The sequence below is a fragment of the Macrobrachium nipponense genome, chromosome 19 (assembly GCF_015104395.2).
Source record: "Macrobrachium nipponense isolate FS-2020 chromosome 19, ASM1510439v2, whole genome shotgun sequence".
Classification (NCBI taxonomy): Eukaryota; Metazoa; Arthropoda; class Malacostraca; order Decapoda; family Palaemonidae; genus Macrobrachium; species Macrobrachium nipponense.
This window is the reverse complement of record NC_061088.1, coordinates 30,190,874-30,214,543: the sequence shown is the minus strand read 5'-3', so window position 1 is coordinate 30,214,543 and position 23,670 is coordinate 30,190,874. Positions and strand designations below refer to the sequence as shown.

General features: G+C 45.9%; 1 protein-coding gene across 2 annotated transcripts in view; it reads right to left on the bottom strand.

The window, feature by feature from the left end:
• Positions 1-23,670, bottom strand: part of LOC135215555 (PHD finger protein 12-like) — a 201,920-nt gene that overhangs the window by 97,026 nt on the left and 81,224 nt on the right. For both annotated transcript variants that reach the window (XM_064250396.1, XM_064250403.1), the window contains exons 8-9: positions 13,448-13,798; positions 12,027-12,340 (exon numbers count right to left, since the gene is read on the bottom strand). In XM_064250396.1, coding sequence (XP_064106466.1) covers positions 12,027-12,340; positions 13,448-13,798 — 665 coding nt within the window. The remainder of the gene's footprint in view (positions 1-12,026; positions 12,341-13,447; positions 13,799-23,670) is intronic.

Genomic DNA, 23,670 nt, shown 5'->3' with positions numbered 1-23,670 from the left:
TCGGGGTGTGCACCGCAGGATCAATGGTCAGACCTCTGGGCCAGTACTAAGAGAGAGGCAAGCGTATCTCTTCGTACCAGCAAGCAAGAACTTGTTCCGTTTGCAAGAGACAATCATAAAATGATGGGTTTGTCTCAATTTGGCATCCACTTCCTCCCCCTTGTTGGAGGAAGTGGTGGATATTTACTCCTATCCCTACTGAAAGGGATAGGATGGTGCTCTATTGAGTAGCTCTGCATCTCGTCCTTACCCCGACAGCAGGTGACGACCGTGTCCCTCTACCCAAAGGTAGAGGGAAGAAAAAGATGGGAAGAGGAGCCAGTCACACTCTCATTCCTCATCCATTCTTACGGTCACACCAGGACTCGATGCTGGGTCTGGGTTAACTACACAACGTGTTGAGCAACCACCACGGTTCCCAAGGAAAAAGATCCAAGGAACTGTGGGCAATATCCTGAAGGTAGAAGGAGGTGCATGCGGTCCGGTTGGACCAGGCGCCTGCCTTCATTACCTGCGCCACGGAGAAGTTCTTGCGGAACGCGAGAGAATGATGAAGAGGCGTCCACACTCATCCTGGGTGTCGAGTTTCTTCAGACAGCTCCGTCGCACCTTCACAGGACAAAGCAGCATAGCCTTCGTATCGGAGGCGGTGACGTCCATTAGGGAGGGAGGGTATTGTGAAGGACTCGAACCAATCGTCAGTTACCGAAGGGTTCTGAGTCTTCGCTACGAAGATCGGTACGAAATCGAGCGTCACAAATCCCCATCCCTTTGTGCTTGACTTCTCAAGAGAAGTCATGCAGTTACCTAAGATGAAAAGAAGGGAATGTAGTCGTATGACCTATCCCTCTTCTCGACTTTGGTTATGTACAGTACTCATACTGACAAGCTATTAAGACGAAGTAATGATTGCTCTGGAACAACCGAACTAAGTCCACAGCATAGTTCGTAACTGACTCGGACGCTCTGACAGCTGCCGACTGACTGGTTCGGAATCAGTAGAGGCAAGTTGTCCAAGCATCCGGGTAAGTCACGTGACCTTCGCCCTTTAAGAGTTATGCTGAGAGACCAAACAAATCAAAATATTTGTTGAGTCACCGATGCCGGACGGCGCGGCGATGATTCTCTTAATGCATAAACTCAAAACAAGGCGAAAGTCAATTGCCTTCAAAAGACCGAGGTCCCTGATGGCAAGAAAATCTCATAGACGTTGAATCTCAGCTTAAGGAGAAACAACACTATGTGACGTTGAAGACGAAGGTAGGCAATGAATGCAACTACGTCTTCCAGCTGAATCGAGAGAAGGAATCTCAAGATTCTAAACTGTGCTTACAAATGACTGAAAAACGCTAACCGCCATTTCATTGCTGTCCGTTGTGCAATGAAAGCGGGGCGTTCTTCAGTAATGAAACACAGGGGAGCCAGCCGTTGAAGAACTGCTTCTCATGGGGCTGAACGTTTGGAAGTAGAGCTGGCAGGTGTGGGAGTAGGCGATGTCTTTCAATACATCTGCTAATCCGGGTTGTTTAACAATGAACAATTGTACACCTCCGAATACAAGATATTTTGAGGACAAACTCAGATTCCGCAAAAATCATTCGCATTATCGGGATACGATGCAGCAAGAGACTATTACAGAATTCTGTTACCGTGCGGTAAACAGAGATGAGAGTCGAATAGATATCTCTGTTTAAAATTCTCGCAATACCGAAGACGATGAATACTAGCGTTTCTCAGCAGTAGATGGTCATTCATGTATGCGAGAATCCCCGTTAATCAGAGACTTAAGTCCGTGATTGTTGGGCAGAGATACGGTTGTTATTCAATCAAAGCAGGTGAGAAAGACATAAAACAACCGTCTATCTCAAAGCGGCAGCTGATACTGAAATGCCTCGGGCAATTCAATACGCAGTAGCTGTCGCTGACTCGTCATCCTGAGTTGCCAAGTAATCCTTTCCACGAAGGAATGCGTTCGGCTAGAACCACCGAGCATAAAAAGATATGCTCGAGCAATTATATTTAAGCGAACGAATTTCGGTAAATATAAAGCTAAAATGGTGTTGTTGTGACAAACCATAAGTATATAAAATGTGAAACTGGAAACTCCTGGGAGGTTGCAGGACAACCCGGGTTTGCAGTTCAATTAGAATACTTTTCGTCTAAGTCGCAATCCGTAGAATAACCAGGATATGCGTCCTACCCTCGGACCATTCAACTGCTTAGCAGAATCATGTGCGAGGTTAATACGTAGTATATTTGTAGGATTGCTGAACAACGATCTCCATCCTAAATTCTTTCCTTCAAGAAAACAAAATAAGGATTGGAGATCGACCACCTTCGTTCTCTATTAAAGAGAGTGAAGGAGAAGTCTTCCTCGAAGGAAAGCTTCAATGGTGAACAGAATACTAAGACGATAGTTCCTACCGCCAAACTGGATATTCCCGTCCGTTCTTCTCTATTCCAGGTTGGTCGCCTACTGTGAGATAGTCTTCTTTCAGCAGCAGTCTTCTTCCTAATGCTAGAAATTCCAGGAATTCGAGCATAGGCGAGGTTCCCGATTATCGTGTAACATATCGGGGATTCTCGTCTCGCTCACTTTGGACCGTGGTCTCGCCTAAGTGTTTGGAGATCGTAAGAAACTCTAAACACTCTGAATGCGCTAGAAATTCCGTAGAATTCTAAGCAGTCTGCGAAACCCCCACCGAATTCGTCAAACGATATCGGCTGGTGGTCCTCTCGATTCCCGTAGAAATCGAGAATGGGGCAGGATCCCTCCTCAACGACCGGGGCTTACGTCAGGTAGGACCCGAAGGTCCCCCTGGTAGCGCAGTCCCCAACGTGGGATCCTACAGAGAAATCTCTGTAGGATCCTTCCCCTTTCCCTCGTAGCTGTAAGGAGAGAGGGAATGGGGAGGAATTGGATACTCGCTCGCCTTCCCAGTGGAACTAGCAGTTGGAGAAGAGTAGGAGCAGCCATCGCCTTGCGGCGATGGCCTCTCAGAGTCTGGGAAAACGTATCGTCAGGAGAAAACGTTTTTCCCGAGGAGGGTTACGAACTCTCACTGTGGTAAGGGTCTGCCGCCACTGTGAACGTCGTCTGGGTGGGGCTGATCGACACCTGACAGGAGAGAGCCGATACCGTCCTCCGACTCATTCCAGTCCTCGTCGAGGTCGAAACCTCTCAGGAGGACCGAAGGAGTATTTAAATACGGTGTCCGAAGACACGTAGAAAACGCCGCTGTCGCAGTAGAGGAGGTGGAAGTAGCTTGATCGAACCGGCCAGAACTGAGAGAGCCTTCTTGTCGGAGACGAGAGACTCTGGTTCAAGACAGGAAATCGGTAAGCTCCGATCGCGGCATACCACAGTCGGTTTGGGTTCCCTCTCGGGCCCCAAAAACGGACTCGAGCAGAGACATGGGCTCTGCTGTGGAGCGGCGATCCTTCCCCCCGGTCGTTGTGCTGACGAATCAGTGCAAAACCCCCCTAACCTGGGTAAAGTTACTCTGAATCTCGGAAGTTACAGCGTCTTGAGGAGTAGGACCGTCCAGTCCCTCCAACAAGAGCAGCTCCCAGGACCCTCCTCCTTCAGAAGAATGGACCAGCAACAGATCCCTGACGGTTGCCTCCTATCACTTGCGCGTTCGTCCTGGTTGAACCTAAGACCCACCGGGCACGCGCGGCGTCGTGACGGGATCCGTGAGCGGCGCACCTCTCACGATCACTCCTATATCCCTAGCTCTTCCTGGCGTATGCCGAGGAAGTTGAAGGTATCGGAGAGACAGAACTGACGCTACCCCCACCCCCCCGGACGGTCGCCTCCAATCACTTGCGCGTACGTCCTGGTTGGTCCTAAGACCATACGTGGCACGTGCGGCGTTCGTCGGGACGGGATCGTGAGCGGCGCACCTCTCACGATCACTCCTAGCTACCTCGCTCTTCCCGGTGTAGCCCGAGGAAGTTGAAGGTAGTGGAGAGACAGACCTGACGCTCCCCCCCCCCCCCCGCTCGCTGGCAGGACCAGCGTACGTGGGGGGCGGGGGGTGCAGCCGATCACCAACCCGCGGTGGGGATCGATCTGCAGGCCTGGCCGTGCCGCTCACGCCTGTGGCGAGCGGCTCGACTGAGCACGTCGACCCCGGTCCCGTGCGTCAGACGAGCTGCTGCTGGTCACCGTATCCGCCCGGTCCTGTGGGAGCGGCGGTCAGGTGACCTGCAGAGCTCGCTTTCGCCGTGAGACCGGTGAGCGTCCTCGCGGCACGTCAAACCCGCTGGTACCAGCGAGGCTGGTACCGTCGGTCGAGGGGACCTGGGGGACCTCTTCCCAGCCTCAACCCGTGGCCGGTCAGAGACCGTCACGTCCACCCGAGGTACCGGCTGGTCGCTGCGAGAGCGGCCGCTGGCCTGGCGAGAGTCACCTGAGCGGCTCTCGACAGTCTTCTGCTCCGTGCCTCGGTCATGACGCTGAGCGAACTCAGGCGTCTTAACTTTGCTGCACGGTCACCCGAAGGAGATCGTACAACTCGGAACTTCTCGCGGACGAGAAACCGAGCCGGTACCTGGCTTAGCAGCAGAGCTGCCAAGACCAGGCGGAGGGTGTACCAGCGGTAGCCAGCACACCCTTGGTCCCCGTCTTCTTCTTCTTCTCAGAAGGGGAGACGGGCCCCCGTTCCCGAAGGAACAGGAGGACCAGCAGAAGAACCCCCCCGTCACACCGGAATGTGACGAGCCCTTCGAAGTTCCCGAAGGAGTCTTCTTAGGGGGAAACAAAACCCGGTTACCAGCTGGTCGCTGCGAGAGCGGCCGCTGGCCTGGCGAGAGTCACCTGAGCGGTTCTCGCCAGCCTTCTGCTCCGTGCCGTGGTCTTGGCGCCGAGCGAACTCTGGCGCCGAAACTTTGGCTGCACGGTCTCCCGACCCGAGAGCGTACACTCACTCGGGACTCCCGCGAACGAGAGACCGAGCCGGAACCTGGCGTAGCGGCATCGCCGCTAGCACCAGGCGAGGAAGTACCAGAGCTAACCGTACTCCTCTGGTCCCCGTCATCTCTTCCTTACGGAAGGGGAGACGGGCCCCGCTCCCGAAGGAGCAGGAGGACCAGCAGAAGGACCCCCCGTCCCCACCGATCCGGGCCCCGGTGGGACGGGCCCTTGGAGGGGCCCTTAGAAGTTCCCGAAGGGGAGACTTCTTAGGGGGGGGAGGCAGCCCTTCTTCTTCTTCGGCTTATGGGCCTTAGAATTCGAAGGGGAAGAGGCAGCAACAGACGAAGATGACACCTTCCTCTTCTTCGTCAGCTCACGCAGGACAGTCTCAGGTCCTCCATCCAGGCCGGAGTCGGGCCTATTGCCGAAGCAACACGGCCGACTGCACCTGTCCGGAAGGACCTGGGACTGGGGAAGACACACCATGGGCAGGACCAGCATGGACAGGCGCAGGAACCAGGAGCGACAGGAACAGCAACCAGCTCAGGAGCGGCAGGAACAGCGGCAGCGGTAAACCACAGAAGGGACAGCCAAGCCAGTAGCGGGAACCACATCAGCGACAGGTACGGCAGGCCCAGCCATCGCCTCGTAGAATCATCGGCAGCCAGCGTGGTACTGGCGGCCGGTCCAGGGGCGAGCTGCTGGAACAGCGGAAGTCTGGGGCAGGCAACCCGCGAAGAAAACACAGGCAGCGGCGGCATACCCCCTCCTCGGTACGGCGGCGACCGGCCCTAGAAGCGGCAGACGGCGTCACCGACACAGCATGGGGTGTAGACCAGCGGGGGGAAGCAGCATAAGCGGCCGTGAAGGTTGTATGGAGACCACTCCAAGGTCACCGCCCCAACCAGACCTCGCTAGACTCTGCAGCAGATCGTGGATGCTAGGCACGCCCTGCAGCCGCAGTGGTCCATACCTGTCCAAGGTCGTCTCCCACGGCTGTAGCACCTGCGGTAGCACAGACAGATTAGTAAGAGGGGTTCCCTCACGCACGGGGGGGGGAGACATGCCCCCACCCCGAACGGAAGGAAGACCCCAAAAACAAAATACGAGGAAGCTGAGCGGGGGGGCAGGAAAGAAGACGAAGAATCGGATACCAAGGGAGTCGCGGGAGAGCTTTCCGACGACTTCCTGGCAGACCTTCGCTTCCCTACCCCCGACACAGCAGTGAAAAGTAATATGAAAATGAAACAGAATACTGCACTTGCGATTCACTTCATAGAACTTAAAGAGGGAAAAATCAATTCCCGGTAAGAGCGGAAACTTGATCCATAATAATATGATGCTATCATAAATATATATGAAAATGAACAATACTGCACTTGCTATTTTCACTTTCACAGCAAATAAATCGTAAGGATTAATTCCCTGGGTAAGAGCGGAATTTGATCCAAAATTAAATTTTGATGCAATTAATAAATGAAAATGAAAAGAAAACTGCATTGCGAATCCACTTTCATTGCATTCTATTCATACAAAATAAGAGGCTCTTGCCGAGCGCAATCAAGCTCTCGGCAACGAACGCACAGGGCCAAAAAACATTAATGAAAAAGAGTACTTACATCTTTCAATTAACACTTTCGCCCAAAATACATGACTCGGCGTGAGTGCGCCCGCCTCGGCACCGAGACATAATTCAAGGGTTCAATTCATGAAAAGAGCGGAAATCGCCGTCTCTACGGCGATAGCTCCATGTTGATTCATAATTAAGTAATGAAATGAAAACAGTGTACTTACAGTTTCATTTTCAAGTCAAACCAAACCATTAGTAGAAAACACAATATAAACAAAGCATACGACGATGAAGATGGCAGAGAGCGATGACGAACAGTCCTTCACACCCGCGGCCGAAAGCAAAACAAAAGTGATTCTTCACCTCTCGGGCGCGCGGGCTGCGCGCACGATCGGACAAGCAGTTAACTACCGTTCTCCCCTTGTTCGAAGCTTACGACCGTCCCAGCTGCCGCTAGTTACCTTCCTATTGTTAAAGGACCGAGGGTTTTGTATTACGTATCGGAACAAACAGGTGTTTTTCAGCACCGGCGACAGAAAAATTATGAATAGAAAATGGGAATGATTCCTGATACCCGCCCCCTCCCCAGCGGCGGGGAATGGGAATGGGTACTAACCACCTGACTCCCACTGCGTGTGTCGTAAGTGTTTAAATTTCTGTCGGATTCGGGAAAAATACAGCTATATATATATCTGACAGGTAAGTTTCATGAACAAAATGAAAATACCTTTAATATATTTTCATACACATTTTAAACATAAAAGCATAAACATCTAAAAAATCGACACATCGATCACTAAATTTGCACTCTTTTTAACTCTATATTTTCGGAAGAGCGGCAGACGGCGGCATACAACAACGAACTTGAAAAAACATCGTAGTCGATAACTTGAAGGGCAGTTTCAAAAGCTGCCTTTTTATCATATTTCTGCACAGAAATAAGAATACCCTATTCGTAATACATTTCATACACATTTTAAACATAAAAGCATAAACATTTATAAAATTGACACATCGATCGCTAATTTGCACTTTTTTTAAATCTATATTTTCGGAAGAGCGGCAGGCAGCGGCTCAAAAGAAAGACCATGAAAAATAATCGTATTTGATAACGTGAAGGGCAGTTTCAAAAGCTGCCTTTGTATCATATTTCTGTGCAAAATAAAAATACCTTACATCTAATACACTTTCATACACATTTTAAACAAAAGCATGAACATTTATAAACCGACATATCCATAGCTAAATTTGCACTTATGTAACTCGATATTTTCGGCATAGAAGAGCGTCAGAGGCATATATTTTACCCTAATACCTACGTATTAACTCTCATAAAATTTGTTAATATAATTTGCATAACCTTTATGGTCTGAACGGCATTTCTACAAATGTATGAACTCATTAGACAACGGCGCTAGCGGCGCTGTTTACTGAAAATTGTGCCGTAAAAATACCTTTAAAATGCCTTATTTTTTAAATGAATATTTTTGACGACCGCCGTAAAACTGATTCGCTGTTGACCGATTGCGCCGTTAACCGTGGGCCGCCTGTAATAATAATAATAGTAATGATAATACATTTATTACAATATTTATGCATTTCTATACAGGCGGTCAGTCCCCAGTTATTGGCGGGGATTCCGTTCTCGGCGGTGCTTGATAAGTGAAAGCCGACCATTAACCGAAACTCTGTGATTTATGGCACTTATATCCGGTTAATGGTGTCGATAACTGGTTAATGGCACCTCCGTTAGGTATGTCAGGTCGCCAATACTCTATTATCGGCACCTTATGGCACTGATAACCAGAACTCGGCACAATATGGCACCATCAATCGCTAGCGCAATAAAAATGGATCACCATTAACTGAGCCCACGGATAACTGGAGACTGCTTTTAGTAGGTTATATTAAAACATGAAAGAATAGAATTCACCTATCTTTCGTCTTGTAGCGAATGAAGGTGGGGCTGTCAGACAATATTTATGCATTTCTATACAGGCGGTCAGTCCCCAGTTATTGGCGGGGATTCCGTTCTCGGCGGTGCTTGATAAGTGAAAGCCGACCATTAACCGAAACTCTGTGATTTATGGCACTTATATCCGGTTAATGGTGTCGATAACTGGTTAATGGCACCTCCGTTAGGTATGTCAGGTCGCCAATACTCTATTATCGGCACCTTATGGCACTGATAACCAGAACTCGGCACAATATGGCACCATCAATCGCTAGCGCAATAAAAATGGATCACCATTAACTGAGCCCACGGATAACTGGAGACTGCTTTTAGTAGGTTATATTAAAACATGAAAGAATAGAATTCACCTATCTTTCGTCTTGTAGCGAATGAAGGTGGGGCTGTCAGACATGTCACATTACTTGACAGGAAGTGATTGTGGGTCCAAAATTGTTGCCAATGCCTGATCAACTCATTTGTACTTTTTCCTTATGTTATCTCTCTTTCTGCCCAAGGGTAGAATGAGAAATGGATCGACAGACAAATAGGTACTTAGTTCAGCCATCTCTCTGGAAAAGTATAAATATACATATGGCATGGTGGAGGAGAAGTGTTGACCATAGAGGTTCCTTTCAATCTTTTGATATTGTAAGGAGTTATTCTCTCTCTCTCTCTCTCTCTCATATTATTCTCTGTCTGAAATAAATCATAAATCATTTCACTCTTTATGGTAAGATACGTATGATGTTGCCCAATTCAATGCTCTCTCTCTCTCTCTCTCTCTGTGTTATTGGCTGTGGCTGTATGTATATATACTTTTAATGGTAAAATGTTTAAGATGACTTTGATAAAAAATTAATACAGTAACAGATTAATAACTTGAAGTATATTTGATGTAGGATGATACATTAAGTATACATTTGGTATTTGATGACGTTCACGATAGGCAGTTATAAGCATTTTTAGAAGGGGGGGGTTCTAAGTATCTGCGGATTCTAGCTATTTGGTGTGGGGGGGGGGTATGCATCCCCCGTAAATACATGGGGTCCACTGTACTGCTACAGTTGGGTTGTTGCTCATCATCATAACTGAGTGACCTATTAACTGAGACAGGTAGTCCCTGGTTATCGGCGAAGGTTCCGTTCCTGTGGGGGTGCCGATAAGCGAAAACTACCATTAACCGAAACTCAGCGATTTATGGTGCCATAATGGCGCTTACGGTGCTGATAACCGGTTATTTGTGCCATAGGCGCCATTACGGCACCTCTGTTAGGCATGTTATGGTGCCGATAACCAGAACTTGGCCTCTTATGGCACCATAAATCGCAGATTTGATGGTATTGGACAAGCGCCATAAAACCGAATCGCTGATAACCAGAGACTGCTTGTACTGAAACACTTTCCAGGATAGCAACATTTCCTGAATTCAAGAACACGGATATGCAGATGAGGTGTGCCCTGTGACCAGGCCGCACACCCAACACAAACAAACTATCAGGTATGTCCTAGCCCTCCTGGAATGCATCTGTGAGCAACTGCATATTAGGAAGAGTTCAGACTCTTGCAGAGGCTCCCACTGCCCTATCACCAAACTAGAACATTCATGTGTTTTATTCAGTGGCATAAGATGGGAAGAAAGGTCACATGGAGCTGCCCAGTGATGCTTCAGCCACTGAGGAAGTGAGAGAAGAAGGAGATGTCCTTGCAAAACTAGCTTCTTTGGGACAACACATGGGTGAGGACAAGTTCCCAAAGCTGATCTGTTTGTTCTTAGTGGGACATGAACCAGCACTACTACCTCCCTTAGTCTGCTGAGTCTGAACATAACCAGCTACTTTTTGGTGATTTGGGTGCGAGAACCACCCTCTATCAGTTTGCCACAGCCCTTGCCTTTTGGCCAAAAAGGTGGTAAGGGGACTCTTGTCCTAGAGCAATAGCATCCCATAGAAGTCCAGGGATAATCAAGTCCACATCCCTTGTATGCAAGATAGACTACAGCAATGTGTGCTGTTTCCATCTTAACGCAGACAATGTTGGCTACAAAATCATTAATTGGTGAGTGTTGGTTGACTTGTTCTAAGCCCGTCATTGGAACTATAGAAGAAAGTTGTCCTCTGTGGTGAACTATACAGCGGAGTTTGTTCTGTTTCCAGCTATAAGAAGGTCTACAACAGAATCATTTAATGGTGAGAGTTCATAGACCAGTTCCTAGCTTCAGTCAATCACTCTGCCATAATGAGGCAACTGTAAAAAATATCCTGGACACTGGTCCTCTATGATTTCAAGCATCTTTTTCCACCATCACCTTCATCCTGACCAACAAGGCTAGAGATCTTGGGGAATCTGGGGGGAAAGAACAAACAATACTGGTGCCTGAGGGAGGGTAGGGTGGGTGGTGGTCCTTGAAAAGACTAGTGACTACCATGGCCTGAAAATATCCAGGGCTTCATCGCTGTTTCCGCTGCATTGCAAGAGCTAGACATGCATCCCTTTTCTGGTGATAGAGGAGGAATGGGATCACTCCTCTCAGAAACCCTCTTTTCCTTTCCTTTTCTTCCTAGCTGTGGCTGGGGAAGAAGGGTGAAAAAGAGTTGGGAAAATTTCCCTCCCTTTCTAGAGGAAGAGGACTGGGCTACTGGTTAGGGTTTAAAGGAGCGGATTTCCTCTGATCCCCATAAACCGAAGGCCTAGCCACACCTGAAGGTTTGGCTACAAGGGTCTTTGCCTTTGCTGAGGGTTTAAAAAACACTTAGTGGATAGTCACCCTTGGAAAGGAGTAATTCAGAGCCCCACATCGACCAGATATAAAGAATATGTGGAAATGAGAAGTTCAACAGCAAGGTGCATTTACTGCACATTGGTGCTGCTGTTCAGCAAATCTGGCTGCTGTTGGCAAGAAGAGGTGATATGGAATCAGCTGTGAATGGAATCAGCTGTGAATGTGAAAGATCTCTGTTAAAATACATCTCATGAAAAACTGGCAAACAAGGGACCAACAGCTGATGGTCCAAGTAATAACCACTATATTAAGAAACAGAAACAGACCACCACAAACCAATATCTAAAAAGAGATAAATCTGTTACAGAAGCAGACATCCACACTGGAGAACAATATTCTAGTACAGAAAGGGTAAATGACCTAAAACAGGTTGCAATGATTTCAATGTTGTTATAAATATATAAAACCTTACTTATAATACCTAACTTTTGAGCAGCATTTGCTAATACCTTCATTAGATGTTTCTCAAAAGTAAGATGTGAGTCTACCCAGATAAAAGACAAAGGCTTGTATTCTCATGGGAACAAACTATATTCTATTACATCATTAGAAATAAAATGGTGAATTAGTTCTAAAGAATTCATAAATACATATGCCTTTTAGGCACTGCCCAAATAAAATTCACAAAGAAAGTATTAATTTCTTGGTACACAACTGGAACACCACTAAGTTAACCACAAACAGAAACTACGGTACTTCTAAAAGAAAAAAAAAAGTTGACAGTATATAGTATTAAAACTAGGTATGTTTAATTCCAAATGAAATTGATCAAAAGTCTACATAAAACTATAAACAGAGTACATACTTTCCCTTTTGAGTCTTAAGAATGCCTTTTTTGGCAGGGAGGTAAGTAGGTGATGCAAAACTGTTGTTAATAAGTCCAGGTTGCAGTCTTCTGTTGTCAATGAATCGATTGCGTTTACTATTGATATCATGGGAAGTGAGGTCACCATTCATACAGCCTGGCTTTTCTAGAACTGGAGGGGCTTCGTAGCAGTTTCCTAATACCGACGGCCCATTCAACTCCTTCGGTCTTTCTACTTTATTGACTGTGCTGGTGTTGTCATTGGCCATGTGTTTAACAATACTAGCTTGAAAACACAGCAAACTTGCCAACCACTGAAAATTAAAAACGCTTATCAAGGGTTAAATTACTATTACGACATCACAAATATAATACTTCATCTGTACGAACTTACTAAGCATACAATCATGTCTTAAGAGTGAATATTTCATTGTTATTTTGGTAATGAAGTTGAGAACGCATTAAACTTTACTTCAAATCTTTCCATTAAAGTCGTAATGGAAATGCAGTGGATACTCCATATTAGCAGATTTCTCTATAGACCATATCTACCATTATTGGCAGGAAATTTGCATATTCGCTGTATTTTACTATGAGAAATATCCACAAATTACTGAATTTTTATATCAATTTCATGATTAAATGCACTTTTGTGATAAAACACTTAAAAAAACCCAGGTACTACAAGCATTTTTAGTTGGTTTTTCTTGAGTCTGAACTAACAAACTAGGAAGTTTTAAAAGTTTTTAGGGGTTCTAAGTATTCGCATATTCTAGCTATTCGTGATGGGGGGTCTGGATGCATCCCCCCCCCCCCCCCCCTGAATAAGGGAGTCAACTGTGCTTCAATTCTTGGAACACAAATGTATAACAAATGCTGAAAATTCAAAATAATTAGATATCAAGATATAGCTAACAAACAACATAAAGGGGTCTACTGCTGGTCTCGCTAGACTTCTCTACTTTGCAATGGATCCCACTTAGATCAGATGTTCAATGGCACAAGGATGTGCTTGAAACTTATACCATCAAATAATCAAAACATGCTAGCAAAGTCCTCTGAATTTTGTTGAACTTAAAATTGTGACAGGGCCACTTTACTATTCATGGTCCTACGTTTAAATCTAAAGTTTAACTTTGGTAAATACAGCTTTTTCATTTACTATAGGCAAAGCGTAACCTTCTACATCAGTAGAATTTTGAGTTAAACAATTTTTTTAATTATGGGCAAAGTGTAACCCTATACATCAGTAGAATTTTGAGTTCAACTTTTCCAAAATGGTACTGCATTTTTGCTTTTTTATTACACTTTTGCTTATTTTCATTAGTGTTGTACCTTTCATCTGTTAATCAAAAAACTGTACCTGTACTGTACAATGCAATAGCAAAATGACTAAATCCATTCACATAATTCATAATTACCTCATCTTTTTCTTCTTTTGTGGCTTTTCTTCTTTCTTCTTTTCTTCTATCTTCTATTTTTTCTTCTTTATCTATACTTTCTTTTAATACAGCTGTGCCTTCAGTCTCTTCCACAGGTTCTTCTTTAATTTCGACATGACGCCAGTCTTCCTGATTTTGCGATATCGTACAACTGGATGAGGTAACAGGGTTATTGGTACTTGCTCTAAACGAAGACATGTTGGGAGCTGTTGTTGCATTAGATGCTTCTAGCTCACCATCAATATTTGAAGGAAGCAAGTACTGAGGTGGACCATGACGTGGTAGTAACTCAGGTGGATCTAGATATTGTTGTTGGACAGACAATGGTACCTGAAATGCACAGCAATTATTCTTAACACTTGAAATTCAAACAAGAATGAGAAACAAAATTTCATTTTTATCAAATTAATTTTTGCTTAAAAACTTAATTACTCATACTAGCTGACCGACCCAGCGCTGCCTGGGATAACTCTGAATGACAACTGATTTATAAACTCTCTCTCTCTCACTTTTACCATCTTTCTCCTACCAAACACCCCCTCTACTCTCTCTTCCTCTCCCTCTCGCCCCTTTCTCTCTCCATTTCTTGTCTCTTTCCCTCTTTCTTCTAACTAATACCAACTCTCTCTCTCTCACTAATTCCATCTTTCTCCTACCTAACACCCCTTCTACTCTCTCTCTCTCTCTTCCTCTCACTCTCACACTCTCTCTCTCTCTCTCTCCAACCATTCTGCGTCTTTCCCTCTTTCTTCTCACTAATACCAACTCTCTCTTTTTCTTCTCCCAAACACCCGCTCTTCTCTGTCTGTCTGTCTCTCACCATCCCTGTCTTTTCTCTGCTTTCTTCTCTCTTAACAACCCATCTACTCTCTCACTTTCTGTCCCTCTTATTCTCTCTCTGTCAACCCTCTTCTCAAACGCCACCCTCTTTGATGTCATTGATGTTTACCCTATAGTATTCTTTTCCAAATGATCAGTCATATGTATACAAAAATTATGTATGATAAATTTGTAAAGTAACTAAGTCTATGGGCATAACCAGCCCATTTCACGGGCAGAACCAGCTCCATTTCAGGGAATCCCTTCTCACCCCCACCCCCTTTAAAGGGGGAGAAGGAGGAAACCCCCATTATAAACCATCTCACTATAACACTGCCAAGTTTCATGTCCATCGGACCAACTGTTTGACCATGATTGAATGACAGACGGACAGACGGACGGACATAACGCCCATTATAATAAGATATGACCACATCTGTAGTCTTTGAATGTCCCAAGACACTACAATCTTTTGTTTCACATAGTGATGATAAGTAGTAGCAGTGATCATATGCCACATGGAACCTCCTGTACCAAAACATCATGAGCCTCAATTTTTTGTGCAATTTGTAAAGGAGTTTGCAGGTGAACAATAAACCCACTTAAGTTCAACCTCTGGCATGCATATTCCCAGAGTGTGAATCTCACTGACCCATCTCAAAGGTGCAAACATCAGGTGAAAAATCACAATTTTTAAAAGTAAAATAACCATTTGTCAAAAATTGTATTTTTCCTAACTATACAAACCTGAGGCCCTTTAAAATAGGAATGTAACCTGCGGCAGCTGGAACCGGTTGTAAGTTTCGAACAAGGGAGTTCGGTAGTTAACTACTTGTCCGACAGTTCGCGCACCGCGCGACTGGGAGGTGAAGATCCACTTTGCTTTAGGCCCAGGAAAAAACAGAGTGAGGGGTGGCATGAGGTGGGACTATGTGTAAAGGACCTCAGGTTTGTATAGTTAGGAAAAATAGAATTTTCGACAAATTGTTATTTGTTCCGATATGAATACAAACCATCGGTCCTGTCTTAAGAACAGACTGGTGTTCGTCCAACCTTGGTTCCTCCCTGGTCGTAAGAGCAGAGGGAGGGATCCTAGCCTCTGCCCACTGATCGGGGTATGTACCGCAGGATCAATGGTCAGACCTCTGGACCCAAGTAATAAGAGGGAGGCAAGCGTACCTCTTAAAACTAGCAAGCAAGAACTTGTTCCTATTGCAAGAGGCAATATGAAGTCATGGGTTTGTCTCTTGTTGCCTTCCACTTCCTCCCCCTTTGTCGGGGGGGAAGTGATGGATAATCGCTCCTATCCCTAATGAAAGGGATAGGATGGGGCTCAATCGAGTAGCTTACCTGCATCACCTCCTGTTCCAGCGTAGTGATGACCGCGTCCCTCTGCCCACAGGTAGAGGGGGAGAAAAAGATGGGGAAGAGAAGCCAGTCACACTCTCATTCACTCATCCATTCATGCAGTCACAAAAGGATGCGATGCTGTTCTGTCCGCTCGGGTGCTGGGTAAGCTACACAACGTGTTGAGCAGCCACCACGGGTCCCAAGGAAAAAGTGTCCAAGGACCTGTGGACTATATCCCGAAGGTAGAAGGAGGCGAAGGTGGTCTGGTTGGACCAGACCCCTGCCTTCAGGACCTGCGCCACGGAAAAGTTCTTGCGGAACGCAAGGGAAGGACCAGTACCTCTGACTTCGTGGGCTCTCAGACGAAGGGTACGGATGTCGTCTCTACCATCAGCTTCGTACGCCCTCCTGATCACCTCACGCAGCCAGAAAGAAAGACTGTTCTTGGATACTTCTTTCTTGGTCACCCCGGTGCTAACGAAGAGGTGTCGACACTCAGGCCTGAGGTGCCGAGTTCTCTTCAGATAGCGCCATAGCGCCCTCACAGGACAAAGCAGCATCTTATCCGCATCATTGTCGGTGAAGTCCATTAGGGAGGGGATTGTGAAAGACTCGAACCGGTCGTCAGGGACGGAAGGATTCACAGATCCCCATCCCCTGGAATGCTTGACGTTGAAGGAAAGACCATGCAGTTCCCCTACTCTCTTCGCCGATGCCAGGGCCAGCAAGAAGAGGGTCTTGAGGGTCAGATCCCTGTCTGATGACTCTCGGAGTGGCTCGAAGGGACTTCGAGTCAGACTCCTAAGGACGAGAGTCATGTCCCAACCCGGGGGCCTGAGTTCCCTGGGTGGGCAAGACCTCTCAAAGCTCCTCATAAGCAGGGAGATCTCGAACGAATTCGAGATATCCACTCCCCTCAGTTTCAGGACTAGGGCCAGGGCGGCTCTGTATCCTTTGACTGTGGGGACGGAGAGGAGCTTGTCTCGGCGAAGAAACACGAGGAAATCCGCTACCTGCTGAAGAGTGGCTCTGAGAGGAGATAGACCTATGACAGGAGATAGACCGGGTCTATCTCCTCTGAGAGGAGATAGACCCGGTCTATGACACCAACCACAAAAGACGGCCCACTTTCCCTGGTACACAGCTGCAGAGGACTGTCTGATGTACCCAGCCATCTCTGTTGCTGCTCGGCGAGAAAAGCTTCTCGCTCGCAAGAGATGGTGGATAACAGCCAGCCGTGAAGATGTAGGGACTGGACTGACTGGTGATACCGTTCCACGTGTGGCTGGACGAGAAGGTTGTGTCAAGGGGGAATCTCTCTCCGTGCTTCCGCAAGCAGAGCCAGCAGGTCCGGGTACCAGGATCATCCAGAGATTCGGGGTGACTAGCACTCGGCTGATCACCTTGTGAATCAGGCAGAATGGGGGAAAGGCGTACACGAAGAGGTTGTCCCACGGGTGTTGAAGAGCGTCCTCTGCTGCTGCCCATGGGTCCAGCACGGCCAAGAAGAAAACCTGAAGTTTTCTGTTGTGCCAGGTGGAGAACAGATCGACTACTGGACGCCCCCACAGGTTGAAGAGCCTTTCCGCCACGTCTGGGTGTAGGGACCATTCGGTCCCTATCACCTGATCCCGACGGCTGAGCTTGTCTGCTACTACATTCCTCTTGCCTGGAATGTAGCGGGCTGTGCCCACTCGTGCACCTGCAACGTCAACTGGTGCAACGGGAGGGACACTAGGCCCCCCTGTTTGTTGACGAATGCCACTACTGTGGTGTTGTCGCACATCAACACCACCGAGTGTCCCACCAAGCGGTCCTGGAACTCTTGGAGAGCAAGGAACACTGCTTTAAGCTCCAGGACGTTGATGTGAAGGTGCTTGTCGTGACAATCCCACACTCCTGCAGCCAGCAACTCCTCCAGGTGGGTGTGCGCCCCAGCCCTTGGTTGCCGAAAACAGCAACATCTCGGGGGGGGGGGGGGGGGGGGGTGGGTGGGGGGGGAAGAGAGGAGGAGGAGGAGGAGGAGGAGGAGGTAGGAGGAGGAGGAGGAGGAGGAGGAAGAGCAAAGAGGCACTCCTCTTAAGAGGTTCCTGTCGTCCAGCCACCAGGCTAGGTCCTCCCTCACCTCCTCCGTGAGGGACACGGGGAAGTAAGGTGGGTCTCTTGCCTGTGACCAACTCTCCTTTAGTCTCTATTGGAGAGACCGCAGGTGAAGACGCCCGTGAGGGACTACTTTCTTGAGTAACGACAGGTGGCCGATCACGACTTGCCACTGCTGAGCTGACTGTTCTTGCAGACAGGAACTGGTAGGCTGCCTCCCTGAATCTGCTGATCCGCGAGTCTGCGGGGAAGACTCGCCCTGCTACCGTATCGATCAGCATACCCAGGTACTTCATCCACTGCTTGGCTCGAGATCGGACTTCTCAAAGTTCACCACGGTCCCCAGATTGCGGCAGAACTCGAGAAGTCTATCCCTGTCCTGTAGCAACTGCGAGCGGGAGCTCGCCAGGACCAACCAGTCGTCGAGATACCTCAGAAGACGTTTCCCTAACGAGTGGGCCCAAGCAGACGCCAGAGTGAACACTCGCGTGAACACCTGTGGGGCGGTTGGGAGACCGAAGCAAAGTGACCTGAATTGGTACACCGTCCCATCGAGGATGAAGCGGAGGTACTTCCTGGAGGATTGATTGACGGGTATCTGGAAATACAGGTCCTTCAAGAAAACCGAAATCATGAAGTCGTTCTCCCTGATGGAGTCGAGCACGGAACGTGCCGTCTCCATCGTGAACCGAGACTGGCGAACGAATCGGTTCAGGGGAGAGAGATCTATCACCGGGCGCCAGCCCCCCGAAGACTTCTCCACCAGGAAAAGACGGCTGTAGAAGCCCGGTGAACGATCCCTGACGACCTCCACAGCTCCCTTGCTCTGCATGGCTTGAACTTTCTGCCGAAGGGCTACATCCTTTGAAGTTCCAGGTATGTAGGTCTGAAGGTGGACCAGGTTGGAGGTGAGGGGTTTCCGAGACTCGAAGGGTAGTAGATACCCCTCCAGAAGGACGTCTAATATCCAGGTCTTCGCTCCGTAGCGCTGCCATGTTGCCCAATGGCTCACCAGGCACCCCCCACTTCCGGCAGCAGGTGAGGGGGAACGCCGTCCCTAGCGTTTCCCGCCTCTCTTCGACTTCTTTCCCTCCCAAAAGAACGGAAGACCCCAAGTACAATTGGATGTCGGGGTATCCCGCCCCCTTCTCTCCGCTCGATGGATCGGGCGAAGAGAAGGAACGAGAAACAACCCCCCCAAGGGGAAGGAGCCATACGCGAGAGCTGGGATGGTGGCAGGAAGGAAGACGACATGTCTGTGACCAAGGGCGTCACCGGAGAACCCTCCGAGAGACTCCCTGGCAGGCTTACGTCGCTTCCTCCTACCCTCATAGAACACCCACTGCTCTTCCGACCAATTATTACACACAACACAGGGCTAGGCCCGAGAGCATTCGCGCCCTCGGCACCGAGCACATAATTCATGGGGATCAACCTCTAAAAAAAAGCGGAAGGCCCCACACTTACGGCCCTCCACACCAGGGCAAACTCTTGCTGATGGGGGGGTGCGAGGACTGTCTACAGCTCACAAGAATGCATAATAATGAAATAATAATAAAATACAAAGCACATGTACTTACAGTATTTTATCAAACACACAAAAGCAAACCAAGTTTGAAGATCTATCAAGATACAAAGCGTAAGACAAAAGCGGGCAGAGAGCGAACAACACGTCTGTCTCCGTCGGCGGCCGAAAGCAAAGTTGGTTCTTCACCTCCCAGTCGCGTGTGCGCGCACTGTCGGACAAGCAGTTAACTACCGAACTCCCTTGTTCGAAGCTTACGACCGTTCCAGCTGCCGCTAGTTACCTTCCTATTGTAAAGGACCGATGGTTTGTATTCGTATCGGAAGAAATGTCAAGTAATGTGATAGGGGAGGGGAGCAGTGCCATATAATGGTCTATGATTTTAATGGTTTTTATGTAATTTTAAGGGTACATGTATGTAATAAGTTTATTATTAATATTTTCCAATAATAATAATACTATAACTGTAATTACAAAATTCATATGTGAGTATTTCAAATATAATAATCTTTCCATCTCACTTTTAAATACTATAAGGACAATCTCTCTCTCTCTCTCTCTCTCCACAAGATACAGATGTCATAGTGGTAACTCTCTCTCTCTTCTCTCTCTCTCTCTCTCTCTCTCTCTCTCTCTCTCTCTCTCTCTCTTGATTGCAAGTGTTAGAAGTACATATGTAGGTACGTATATACCTTTAAAGGTACTAATGTTTAAGATTACTTTGAAATTATATTAACCCTTAAACGCCGAAGCGGTGAAAAAAAAAAATGTCTCCCGTGTGCCGGAGACGTTTCAGAGTGAGCGCGGAAGCGGAAAAAATATTTTTTTCAAAAAATCACAGCACGCTTAGTTTTTAAGATTAAGAGTTCATTTTTGGCTCCTTTTTTTATCATTGCCTGAAGTTTAGTATGCAACCATCAGAAAGGAAAAAAATTATCATTATCATATATAAATAATGCGATATATGATAGCGCAAAAACGAAATTTCATATATAATTGTATTTAAATCGCGCTGTGCGCTAAACAGTTAAAGATAACAAGTTACTTTTTTTTTGTTTTGTAATGTACACTAAATTGCGATCATTTTGGTATATAACACATTGTAAAACGATAAAAGCAACACAGAGAAAATATTATCACAAAATAATGCATGAATTCGTAACGCACGGACGTAAACAAATATTTTTTTTTTCAAAATTCACCATAAATCTAAATATTGTCCTAGAGACTTCCAATTTCTTTCAAAATGAAGACAAATGATTGAATATTACTATACTGTAAGAATATTAGCTTACAAATGCAGTTTTTGACCATATCTGACGAGTTAAAGTTGACCAAATGTCAAATTTTTTTATATATATATTTATTTATATGCAATTATTTCGGAAATAAGAAAATCTACAACTTTCAAATATTTTTCGTTTTATTCTACATGAAATTGCGCACATTTTCATATATAAAACTCTATGAAATGCCTAATATGAAACGGAGCAAATATTCCGAGAATGGGACTTACGCATTTCGGAGATTTGTGGTGGAGAATCCGCGCGCGGAGGGAAGGAAAGTTTTTTTTTTTAATTCACCATAAATTTAAATATTGTGCTAGAGACTTCGAATTTGTTTCACGATGAAGATAAATGACTGAATATTACTAGACTAAGAGTTTTATCTTACAATTGCGTTTTTCGACCATTTCGGTAGAGTCAAATTTGACCGAACGTGGTTTTTTTTCTATTTATCGTGATTTATATGCAAATATTTCGAAAATGAGAAAAGCTACAACCTTCAACTATTTTTTGTTGTATTATACATGAAATTGCGCACATTTTCATATATAAAACTTTATGTAACGGCTAATTTAAAATGGTGCAATCATTACCACAATCGCACGTATGATTTTTTCGGAAGAGTTACCGCGCGGACGTAAAGAAAATGTATTTTTTTTTATAAATTCACCATAAACCCAAATATTGTGCTAGAGATTTCCAATTTGTTGCAAAATGAAGGTAAATGCTTGAATATTACTAGAATATAAGCGTTTTAGCTTACAATTGCGTTTTTTGACCATTTCGGTAGAGTCAAAGTTGACCGAAGGTTGAAAATTTGTCACTTATCATTTTTTATATGAAAATATTTCAAAATTGATAAAAGCTACAACCATGGGTTGTTTTTAGTTGTATTGTGCGTGAAATTGCGCACATTTTCATATATATAACTTTATGTAACGGCTAATTTAAAATGGTGCAAACATTACCACAATCGCATGTAGGATTTTTTTCGGAAGAGTTACCGCGCGGACGGCAGGAAAAAGTTTTTTCATAAATTCACCATAAATCGAAATATTGTGCTAGAGACTTCCAATTAGTTTCAAAATTAAGGTAAATGATTGAATATTACTAAAACATAAGAGTTTTAGCTTACAATTGCGTTTTTCGACCATTTCGGTAGCGTCAAAGTTGACCGAAGGTTGAAATTTTGGCACTTATTGTTATTTATATGAAAATATCTCAAAACTGATAAAAGCTACAATCATGAGTATTTTTTTGTTGTATTTTACATAAAAATGCACACATTTTCATATATAATACTCCATGTAACGGCTAATTTAAAATGGTAAAAAAATTATGTCAAAGTGATGAAATAATTTCCGAGATGTGTCACAGATACTTTTTAGTGCGGCAAGAAAGAAATTCGCGCTTGCGCGCCTGCGTAACGATTGTAAACAAAACAACACTTTGATCCGTGAACTCCCAGCATCCCCCAAGGCGCGTGATTCAAGAGTTTTCGGCTGGTAGGCCTAAAAGTATTTTTCCGCGAATTTTTAAAAAAACTTTTGTATGTCGACGTAAAATACGTCCAGTCGGCACCCGAGAGACAAAAAATGTCGACGTAAAATACGTCCAGTCGGCGTTTAAGGGTTAATATAATCTCTAAGATTAATACAGTAATACGATAATAATTTAAGGTAAATGTGTAGGATGTTACATAAGGTATACATCTGGTGTTTCTATTTCTTCCTTCTTTTATCTCTCTGTCTCTCTCTCTCACCTAAAAATTGATGGACAGACAAGTAGACACTTGTTTAGCCTCTCTTTCTCTCTTCTCTGGAAAAGATATATGTATCTATGGGAGGGGAAGAAGTGTTGCCTACAGAAGTTCATTTCAATCTTCCGATATCGTAAGGAGTTTTGTTATTGGCTGTTTATATTTTTCTAATGGTAAAATGTTTCAGATAACTTTGAAATGATATTAATAATACCAATTCAATGGTATATTTAATGTAGGATGGTATTTTAAGTATACATTTGGTATTTGAACTTTCAAGATAGGCAGATATAAGCATTTTTAGAGGGGAGTTCTAACTACTCGTGGGGGTGTCTGATATCCATTCCCCGTGAATACGGGGGGGGAACACTAGAGAGAATAGGTGAGGAAGATTGGACACCCTCACTCGCCTTGCTAGCAGAACTAGCAGGAGAAGCGAGTTGCGGGCAGCCATCAACCTGCAGTGATAACCTTGACGTTGAGTCTAGGAGAGCGTACTCACCATGGAGGGTTACAAAATTCTCGCACGGCAGAAGAAATGCTCGCCGTCACAGAGACTGTTCAGTCATGTGAACGTGATCATGGCCTGGGTGGAGTTGATCATGCAACTGACTGGCGAGAGCTAAAACCGTCCTTCCAATGCATCTCAGTCCCCTTCAAGGTTAAAACCTCTTGGGAGGACAGAACGGGAAACCTCCTACTGGTCTCAGCTCGTGTATGGTCTCACCATCACATCAACCCTGGGAACCGAGCGGTCACTGTGAGTGATTGCTGGCAAGGTGTGAGTCACCTGAGTGACTCACCCCTTTCTTTCGTTCTGTGCCTGAGTCATGATTCTGGATGCACGCAAACCTGCAGATTTGCATGCAATAGGGGAAGCTTGCGCAGGAGTGATTGACATGGAACTAGTCTTAGAGGCAGAACCTTTAGGACTAGCAGCAGAAGTGCAAACCTGAAAACTGAAGTTTGCACCTCTACAGCTCCCAACACGCTAGACCCTGGGGACAGCGTGATGGTTCCTCTTCCCGAAGGAACAGGAGAGCCAACGGAAGACCCAACTGCCACCTCAGTTTGAGGAGGCAGATCTTTAGAAGTCCATGATGAAACTTCTTAGGGCGGGAGGAAGTTGAAGATGATGATGACGATGACAAAGACAAAGAGGACAATGATGTTACTTAGCAAGCTTTCTTTCTCCTTGACTTCTTCTTTGCCAACTTCCGCAAGATTTCTTCAATGGGGCAAAGCACACTCGCCAGCAGAAGTGGTTAATAATCATAGGGCAGCTGCGTAGACGCTGTCCAGTGACGAAACTCCAGGATAACAGTGCCAAATTAATATGATTTTCAACAGGGGAACGGTAACA